The 10,147-nt window shown below is 59.1% G+C and overlaps 1 protein-coding gene across 5 annotated transcripts; it reads left to right on the top strand.

Moving 5' to 3' along the window:
* Positions 1–1,879: 1,879 nt before the first annotated feature.
* On the top strand, positions 1,880–9,978 carry CORO6 (coronin 6). 5 transcript variants are annotated; one of them, XM_059046317.2, is made up of 11 exons: positions 1,934–2,396; positions 3,565–3,819; positions 5,271–5,393; positions 5,830–5,959; positions 6,056–6,237; positions 7,349–7,468; positions 7,906–8,010; positions 8,099–8,244; positions 8,575–8,632; positions 8,731–8,961; positions 9,056–9,978. In XM_059046317.2, exons 2-11 carry the CDS (start codon positions 3,622–3,624, stop codon positions 9,176–9,178), a joined length of 1,416 nt encoding a protein of 471 aa, XP_058902300.1. In that variant the 5' UTR covers positions 1,934–2,396; positions 3,565–3,621; the 3' UTR covers positions 9,179–9,978. The 5 variants fall into 5 exon arrangements, with proteins under 5 accessions (XP_066878259.1, XP_058902300.1, XP_066878258.1 ...); XM_067022156.1 differs by having other exon boundaries at positions 1,977–2,396; positions 9,780–9,978; XM_067022158.1 differs by lacking the exon at positions 3,565–3,819 and having other exon boundaries at positions 1,880–2,396.
* Positions 9,979–10,147: the final 169 nt, after the last annotated feature.

The raw sequence follows: 10,147 nt of genomic DNA on the forward strand, positions 1-10,147 counted from the left end.
TGCGCTCCAGAGCCTGCGAGCCACAACTACTGAGCCCATGTGCCACAACTATTGAAGCCCGCATGCCTAGAGCCCGTGCTCTGCAACAAGAGAAGCCACCGCAATGAGAAGCACGCGCACCACATGCGTGCAGCAACGAAGACCCAATGCAGCCAAACATGGAAGGAAGGGAGGGAGGGAGGGAGGGAGGGAAAGAAAGGATTCCTGCTTCCTAGTCCCAGACCCTTACCTCTAGAATGGAGTACCTGGCTCTCTTTAAAGAGGAGAAAAGGAGATGGGAGAAGAAAAACTGCTGTTCCAGGGTAGGAGACAGCATGTCAAATCCCTTCTCTGCCAACAAGTGGTGCAGAGTTGGAAAGCACCTGACCCAGCCCTTTTCACTTTACAGCCCAGAGAGCTGAAAAAATAGGGTGACTGAGCAATGGCTGAAACTCCAGTTTTGTAATCAGTACAGGCATCCTTTCCTCTGTGCCACAAGCATGTCTCTCAATATCAGCACTTGTGAGATAAGGTGGCCTTCAGGGAGAGACAAAAATGCATGGTGCTGAAAAGCTGGACACAGACACCAGACCTCTTGGGTAAGAGTCTCAGCTGTACTACCTACTAGTTGAGTGATGCAAAAGCTATTTAACCTCTTTGTGCCTCAGTTTCCTCACCTGTAAAATAGGGGTAATAATAGTACCCATCTCAGAAGACTATTATCAGAATGGAATTAACATGTGTGAAGCCCTTAGTACAGTGTCTAGCTATTGTTATTAAGGAGCTACTGAGTCACTCGGGTCTTTTCCTCCTAATCATGTGCCTGGAATCTTCAGGTAAAAGGGAGACTCCTCATCTACCCTCATGCCCCCCCCACCAATGCCATAATTATTTCTGGGGCACCTGTAACAGTTTCTGGTTCTGATCCCCACAAGCCACTGAATACTTGGACTTCTCCTGAGAAACAAGCCTTGTGAGAGCCTTTGAGGTTCCCACCACCTTCTCGCCCTTTACCCCCAATGCTAATCTCTACCCACTGGAAGGCTGTGTTCCATTGATTTCCAGGTGTGTCCTGGAGAGTGAGAAGTAATAACCAGTCCCCTGCTGCTCGCCAGGGCCTTATGATCCAAAGGAAGAAATCCAGGCAGTAGGTGAGCACTGGAAAGACAGCAGCTACAGGGACTAGTTGTTCTTCACTGGCTACATTTTGATCAGGTTTCTTTTTATCTCCTTAACCCTGGTCAAAACTCATATCCGTGGGTCTTGAAGGGAGTGGGAGGGGGCAGGGGCTTCCCTGGAACACATTTGGGCACCAATTCCAACAAGGCCCTCAAGACTTTAGGAGTCAGGCTGAGTGTCTAAAAGACCCATGCCAGGGCTTCCCTGGTGGCGCAGTGGTTAAGAATCCACCTGCCAATGTAGGGGACATGCGTTTGAGCCCTGGTCTGGGAAGATCCCACATAACTCGCGTCCACTAGAGAAAGCCCACCCAGCGAAGACCCAACTCAGCCAAAAATAATAAATAAATTAAATAAATAATAAATTATTTTAAAAATAAATAAAAGGCCCGTGCCAGCCGCTTTCCCTTGAACCTGGTGTTCTCTTATTTACTCCCACACCCCTATCACCGGTTTTTAGGCTGCTTTGTGCCCTGTTCCGTGGAATCCTCTCTAACGGGGTGAAGTGCCTAGTACAGTGACAGTGGTCGCTATTGCTATTAATGACAGTAATATTCACAGGCCCCTGTCGGGTACCCTCACATCTGCCCTGGGCCAGCCTAGGCCCTCATCCAAGGGCCCCCAGAGCATCTTCTGGGACCTCTCCTCAGGGATGTCTGGACGTGCAGTCCCACAGGCCCGGCCCGCTGGTATGGTCTAAATTGGGAGTGTGATTACAGCAGGAATGCAGCGTGAAGGCATCTGATCTTGCTCGGCCGCCGGCTCTGAGGGGAGCGCGCCCCCTCGTAGGCTCCCTCTCTCAGCGCCCAGCTCTGGGTCTGGGAACCTGGGCCACCTCAGCCCACCCGCTAGGCGCGGAGCGCGGAGGAGCGCGCACATCCGGCGCACGCACGCAGAATTACTTTCGATGCTTCTCGAAGGCCCGCGGACTGGCCACGCAGAGTCTGCAGCACTCGACTTTCCCGCCGCTGGAGGGGGCGGGGCCGATGTGACCCCGCCCCTGCCCTAGGTCCGCCTCCGCAGGTTGATGGCAGCGGCAGCTGGGACTGCAGCGACGCCCGGCCCCGAGAGTCGCAGGCAGCGGCCGGAGCGCGCAGCCGAACGCCCGGGCCCCACACGCCGCGGACACCCTGAGAGGCAGTTCCGGTGCCCTGACGCCTCCCTTGGTCCCCAGCGCAGCCCCAACCCCCTCCGCAGAGAAGTCGCAGCGTGAGCGCCCCTCGGCCGCCTCAGGACCAGGTACCCACCCCCCCACCGCCGCCACCGCAGCCAGTGAAGCGGGCGGGCTGTCTGGAGGGGACAGAGGTCTGCGCCCCCTCCCCCCCACCCGCCGCCAAATTCGGTCCCGGGCGGGGCGGACTTGGTGTCTATATTTGGCCTAACAGCGGCCCGCGCGCCCGCAGGGCGCAGACACCTCGTCTCGCAAGAACGCAGTGCCGGGGCAGGAGGCCGGAGAAGGGTGCGGGGAGGCCGGGCCTCAGGCCGGGAGCCGCAGAAGCGTCTTGAAGGGCACAGGGATGCCCGGGGCTGGGGAAGGGCTGGAGTCAGTCGCTGGGGCTTGGGAAGAGCTCGGTGTGTCCCCTGGGGAAGAGCTTAGCGCAAGCCCCAAGCGGGAGAAAAGGCACCTCGCCCTCCCCACTCCACTCCTGAAAATCTGGCTCTGAGCCGGGGTGAGGGGGGTCGAGGACCCCACCCCCAAGAGAATTTAGTAGGAGAGAGGACCCAGAGGAGAAGTGGGGCTGAAATATGGCTGGCAAAAGCCAGAACACAGTGGTGAGGGCCTCTTAGAGAAGCCAGTGCAGAGAGAAGTGGGAGGAGGAGAGATCCACCTTACACTGTGTCCCCACCCCCCCCCACCCCCGCCAACAGCATGGGAGGAAACTGATGAAAACAGTAGCAGGAAGAACTCAGGTGAGGTAACAGGAGGAACTTCTCCTTGACAAATTTTTAGAAAAAGGCAAAACCCCATCCACCTGAACTATGCCACAGATGCTGAGTTTAGGATCTTGAGGGGCTGCAGTCCTAGCCCCACAAATGGCCTTAAGCCAAAGCCTCTGATTCTGGACGAGATGCCTCTGGGAGATAAACCACTTCCGTGAAGAGATGCTCATCCAAGGCTGGCAGAGGGAGGGCAGCCTGGCATTGAGGCTCCTCCCCAAACCACTTCAACTTCCAGGAAGCTTTCAGGCCCAGTCAGGCTCCACTGTCCCCCCAGCCTGGCTCTCTAAGGAGAAGTCAGGCCCCAAATCCTAGCCCCTCGAACTAAGCAAAGAACTTTCCCATACATCATCTTGAAGAAAACTCCCTGCTTCTAGGACCAGATTCTATATTAATTTACAGCTGACTCTTGGTCAGATAACCCTTCTCACTTGCCACTCCCCCAACTCTTCCTCCCTCCCTCCCACAGCTACGGGACTAAGGACCAAAATTTGGGCACCGAGATCCTCCATCTCTGCCCCCAGCTATGAGCCGGCGCGTGGTTCGGCAGAGCAAGTTCCGCCATGTGTTTGGACAGGCGGCAAAGGCTGACCAGGCCTATGAGGACATCCGTGTGTCCAAGGTCACATGGGACAGCTCATTCTGTGCCGTCAACCCCAAATTCCTGGCCATTATTGTGGAGGCTGGAGGTGGAGGTGCCTTCATCGTGCTGCCTCTGGCCAAGGTGAGGGATGAGGGGACGGAAGCAGGTGGAGGACACTGGCTGTGATTCCTGGGGACTCCTGATAGCAGCCTGTGTTCTCACCTAGTTCCATTCCTCAGTCAGGAGGGCAGTCTATGTGGACTGACTGCTCCCTGTTCCCCAATCACTCAGGGACCAATTGGGAGGCTCCATCACCCCTCCTAGAACAGCAGCATCACATCCGCCCCCACCTACTCACAGCCCATCCCTTCTCCATGCAGCACCCTGTTCCCAGCAGGGACCAGGAGCAGGTGATGGATAGTTGGGAAGCAGTGGAGACAGAACCTGGCCAGATTCTGTTCCTATCTCTCCTGATGCCACACCCCTTATGTTTTTGGTGTCAGGATCTTTGTACACAGCCCAGGGTGACCACTGGATTAAATCACACCCCGGAGCAGCACGCTGAGGACAGGGTCAGGCTCTATCCAAAGAGTTCTTGGCCACCTCCCCCATTCTGGTTCTTGCAGCGAGGTAGAATGAGAGCAAAGGGCCAGGGGACATGACATATAAGGCCAGAGCCCCCTCTACTCCAGGGATGGGGGCCAGGCAATGACCAGCACCTTTACTGAGTAGCCTCAAGCCCCTCAGCCATCTCTACCCACAGGATGGCCACTCCAAGGCATGACCTTGACCTGGATTCCGGCTCCTACACCTTGTTAGGGGAGGCCCCACAGGTGGCAAGGTCAGGATGAGGCCTGGCAATAGCCAGTGACTCACTCCAGGACAATGCAGACACTATCCAAGGACATCATCCCCTGGGCTCCAATTTCAGCTGAAGCCACCTCCTCCCCCAGTACAAGTGCCATTCCAATGCCACACGGCCACCCTTCTCCCCTACTGCCTGGTCTGGGTTGATGCCAGCCCCTGCAAAGGCCTCAGAGCCCCCACAAACATACCATAAAGATTAAAAATAGATGGGCCCCAGCTCAGGTTGGGAGACGGCAGGCACAAGGAATGCCTGCTGCTTGTGGTTCCAAGGTAAAGCCATTGACAAGGGGGAGATCTGCCAACTGTGGCTAGGAAAGGGCTGTCAAGCACTGCACTGCATCTTACCTTACCTTGACCTATTCTACCAGGGGCTTCCCGTGGACATTTCAGTTGGGGGAACAGGCCCAAGAACAGTCTCCTCCAAGTAGATGTTTTTAGAAGAGCACTGGACTAAGAAGTCAAGTCTTGGCTCTACCAGTATCTTGCTGTGTGTCCTTGGTTGTTATCTTACCTCTCTGTGTCTGATTCCTTGATATGAAATGACTTTAACTCTGTCTTCCGTGAAGTAGAGGAAGTAGGCCGAATGGGGTTGGAAGAGCAGAAAGGGGGTGGGTTCTGCAAAGAAAAAACAGAAAATAGAGAATTGAGATGTAAACAGATCCACTCCCCACCCCCTGAAAACACATAGGACAGTGGCCCCACATCTCCCTCTCTGACCCCTGCAGACAGGGCGAGTGGATAAGAACTACCCACTGGTCACTGGGCACACTGCCCCTGTGCTGGACATCGACTGGTGCCCACACAATGACAACGTCATCGCCAGTGCCTCAGACGACACCACCATCATGGTAGGAGCCAGGTGGATGCTGCTGGGCTGTTGGGCAGGGGAAGCAGGGAGGGCTGCCTCACCTGTGCTGCGGAAGGTGGTGAGGGAGGTGCTGAGTTCCAGGGCCCTGCCCTGTCCAGCTCCCAGGCTATTTTTAGCTACATGCCCACCCCCGACCAGGATGAGCTGCTTAGGACTAATTTTAGCCATGGCTACCTTGGGGCCTGAAGAGCAGGGGGGCAGTGCTCTGAAGTCTCCCTGCTCTTGTGAGTAGGAAGGTCTCTGGAAAGCTGACAGTGCCACCTCCTGGCTCCCAGCTGCTTCTGCCCCATGTGGGCACCATCCCATCTTGTCCTGCACTTGACCCTGGGGAAGGGGGGTGGGGGAAGTAAGGGAAGAGCAGAGTGACAAAGTGGGCTCCTCATCCCACCTACCCTATGCCTTTTCCTTCTATCTAGGTGTGGCAGATTCCAGACTATACCCCTATGCGCAACATTACAGAACCCATCCTCACACTCGAGGGCCACTCCAAACGTGTGGGCATCCTCTCCTGGCACCCCACTGCCCGGAATGTCCTGCTCAGTGCAGGTCTGGGGGCCTAGGGAGGGGTCCCTACCATAGATTGGGGGGTGTGGGGAGTGGCAAAGGCAGGGCCAGGTGACAGTGCCTGGCCATTCTGGGCAGGTGGTGACAATGTGATCATCATCTGGAACGTGGGCACTGGGGAGGTGCTTCTGAGTCTAGACAACATACACCCGGACGTCATCCACAGCGTGTGCTGGAACAGCAACGGGAGGCTGCTAGCCACCACCTGCAAGGACAAGACCCTGCGCATCATCGACCCCCGCAAGGGCCAGGTGGTGGCGGTGAGTGCCTAGCCTGGCCATGTCCCAATCCCTGCCCCAGGAAGCAGCTGTCAGGCCTCTGTACCCACAACCCCCTGAGCCCCTCGTCCCAGCTCTCACCTCCTCCACCTCAACCCCAGACACTAGCGCTGCCCCGCCGTGTCTGCAACCACAGCCCCTGCCCTAAGTAAGCCCCCAGCCCGCAATTCTCAGCCCCGCTCCTGTTCCCTCCCCTCCCCTGCATCTCAGAAGCTCAGAGGAGGGCTGCTCGATTTGTGACTGAGGAGGGGAGAAGCTGCAAACTCTACCCTCCCACCAGAACTGCATGAACCGAATCTGCGCCCCCGGACCCCTCTCCTCCCAACCGGCACCCAGCGCCATCTTCCGGCGCCTGGGCCTGACACTGGCTCGCGGGCAGGCCCCTTTCCAACCTAGTTGACCCGCTGGGCGGGGGACTGGAGGCAACCCTCGCGCGTTGTTTGCCCCAGCTGGGTGCCCTGGGAGGGCGGCGGCACCTGCCTCACCAGCCTCAACCTAAGGCGGGGCGCTGGATGCGCGGGGCACGTGTACGTCTGCGCGGAGTGCGCGCGGCGAGCGCGGCAGGAGCGGGGCGGGGCGGCGGGCACTCTAACCCACTAACCCCGCGAGCAGGAGCGAGCCCGGCCTCACGAGGGCGCCCGCCCGCTGCGGGCCGTCTTCACCGCAGACGGGAAGCTACTCAGCACCGGCTTCAGCAGGATGAGTGAGCGGCAACTCGCGCTCTGGGACCCGGTAGGCCAGGCCGCGCCGGGCGCACGCGCTCGCTCCTTCGCTGGGTCAGCCGGGAGCGCTCTCCCAGACCGTGGCCCGCGCCCAAGTTAGCTGAAGCGGAGCGGGGAGCTTCCGTCTGGGAAGCGCCTCTCTGCTCCCCTGGGAAGCCCGCAGGCATTCCCTGCTCTGAGGGCGCTTAAGGGCTCAGAATCTGCAGAGAGACGCGCTCTCCAGGCCCAGGAGACGCCAGGAAACTGAATATTTAGGACCCTTTTTGTCTCCGCCCCCCACACCTAAGTCAAGCAAGTTGGTTGCCCGGCCCTCCAGGCTCCCCAGGGCAGGCAGCTGGGTGACGCCTCTCCCTGTCTCCCCCTCCCCCCAGGAGAGGTTTGCGGCCCACGAGGGAATGAGGCCCATGCGGGCCGTCTTCACGCGCCAGGGTCATATCTTCACCACGGGCTTCACCCGCATGAGCCAGCGAGAGCTGGGCCTGTGGGACCCGGTAACGCGGCTGGACGCTTGGGGTGTGTGCCCCGGGGACTGGCATCACGGGAGAGGGGCCAGGCGCCCCCCACCCGCAGGGCATGACCACCTGGACAGGGCTGGAGGCTGCTGCCCTCTTTGCAGCGCCTGCCATCCTCACACCCACCCCTCTAACCAGTTTTGCTGCGTCGCCTGAAGGAGCCCACGCTGGCGCCCCCGCCTGGTGATGCCGAGTCCCTGGGGGTGGTTTGCGGTGACTGCATGCGGCGGCGCAGGGGGTATAGGTGCGGGGGACCGAGAGTGGTGTCCAGGGGTGGGGTCTGCAGCTCTCTTCACCAGAGTTGCCTTGGGAATGCGTGAGCTTTGGGGAGGGCACGAAGCGTACAGGAGCTTCCGGGGATCCAGAGTGGCACGGCAGGCGGGACAGGGCTGGTCACGCCTCCTGTGCTCGGGCAGAACAACTTCGAGGAGCCAGTGGCACTGCAGGAGATGGACACAAGCAACGGGGTCCTACTGCCCTTCTACGATCCCGACTCCAGCATCGTCTACCTGTGTGGCAAGGTGCTCGCAGCCGGGAGGGGAGAAGAGGGGGCTGGACCGAGATATCGGGGGCCCGCCCAGCATATCTCCGAACCGACTGGTTTTGCAGGGCGACAGCAGCATTCGGTACTTTGAGATTACCGAGGAACCACCTTTCGTGCATTACCTGAACACGTTCAGCAGCAAGGAGCCGCAGAGGGGCATGGGCTTCATGCCCAAGCGGGGACTGGATGTCAGCAAGTGCGAGATTGCACGGTCAGCAGCCTTGCCCTTCCTGCTCACCTGCTTCTGTTCCCACGTCCTATCCGGGAAGACTCGGGGGCTTCCCCAGTAGTGTAGTCTCTGGAAAATAGTGGGTTTTCGGGGGTGGGGCTTGTTTCCAGTGCCAGCCCCAACGCTACAGGCTTGACATTCTCTGAACTTCAGTTTCTTCATCTCTTAATGATGATAAACACCCCATCAGAGGGTGTTTAAAGTGCAATGCATGGTAGGCGCTCAGCAAGTGTTGGCCTCTAACCCCTTGGTCCCCGGCAGAAGTTAAGGGAGTGGGAGCCTGAGCGTGTGCTGATCCCCGCTCCCTTATAGGTTCTACAAGTTGCATGAAAGAAAGTGTGAACCCATCATCATGACTGTGCCCCGCAAAGTGAGTGGCCGGGAGAGGGGTTGGGCAGGGCTCCGAGGTGGAAAGGAGCGGAGCAGGCCTGGCACCCTGCTCGTTCTCGTGTCCCCCTACCCCTGCAGTCAGACCTGTTCCAAGACGACCTTTACCCAGATACGCCGGGCCCCGAACCGGCCCTAGAAGCGGATGAATGGCTATCCGGCCAGGACGCCGAACCCGTGCTCATCTCGTTGAGGGACGGTTACATGCCCCCCAAGCACCGCGAACTGCGGGTCACCAAGCGCAACATCCTGGACGTGCGCCCGCCCCCCGGCCCCCGCCGCAGCCAGTCAGCCAGCGACGCCCCCTTGTCGGTAAGGTCCCGCCCTGCTCCACCCAGGCCCAATCTTCACATCCCCCTACCGCCCCCCGCCCAACGCCGCCTCTTCCGTCCTCTGCGTCCAACAGCAGCACACCCTGGAGACGCTGCTGGAGGAGATCAAGGCCCTGCGCGAGCAGGTGCAGGCCCAGGAGCAGCGCATCACGTCTTTGGAGAACATGCTGTGCGAGCTGGTGGACGGCACGGACTAGCGCAGCGCGCCGGGGAAGCTCCAAGCCGGGAGGGCAAAGTGGGGCGGAGCGCAAGCACTCCCGCGCCGCCCCGGCTTTGGGTCCTCCGGACCCCGCCTCTCTGGGCCTGGGCCGGGACTGGGGAGGGAACTCCGCCCCTCGCGGGAGTCCTGGACAAATGAAGCGTTGCGGACACTCGCGTCCGTCTGGCGCCTACCGGGCTGTGTGCCTCGTACAGGACTCAGCAGGAGCTGGCCTTGGAAGGCCCAGGGTGTTGGGGGCCTCAACAATGGTGCTGCACGGCAGGCAGTGTCCCCTTTGTTTCCCTTCCCGCCCAGGGCAGGGAAAGTGCTTAGTATTAGCGCAATGCTTGGGGATGTTGGGGAGCTTGGGCTTGACCTCAAAGGGGTAGCGATTCGACGGGTCTCCCCAGACTGGCTGGGGAAAATTACAACGCTTCTCCCTCTAAACAGCTCACTTGACTCCACCACCCTGAGTGGTAAACTGAACGGGCGTCACCCCAGTTCTACGGACATACACAAACGTTGGCTGTACAGCCAGACCCAGGGGCTACACCCAGCAGTCTATGGCAGAGGGCTCTCTTCCTTCTCTCCATCTGCAGGGGAGAGGACGGCTTCCTCGCGGCACTCCCGCAGGAGAACCAACCAGAGAACGGGCATGAGGAAGCAGGTTCACACCTCCCCCCTCCCAGACACACACGCAGACACACACAGACACACACACACTGCCCCCAGCCCTCTGTTGTGGCCTTGACTCTAGGAGGAAAACAAGACGTACTGAATGAAACATTTTACCAAGTGCTCAGTCTGTGCCTCCTGCATGGGTGGGGATGCTAGACCCCCAGCCTCTGTAAATGCCACCACCAGACTCCTGGGGGCCCTGACAAACACAACGCTCGGCTCAGGACCCACCAGACATCCTCTTACTTCAGAGCCCTCCCCACACTGAGGTTCAGAAGGAACCCTCAAC

The sequence above is a fragment of the Kogia breviceps genome, chromosome 19 (genome assembly GCF_026419965.1).
Source record: "Kogia breviceps isolate mKogBre1 chromosome 19, mKogBre1 haplotype 1, whole genome shotgun sequence".
Lineage (NCBI taxonomy): Eukaryota > Metazoa > Chordata > Mammalia > Artiodactyla > Physeteridae > Kogia > Kogia breviceps.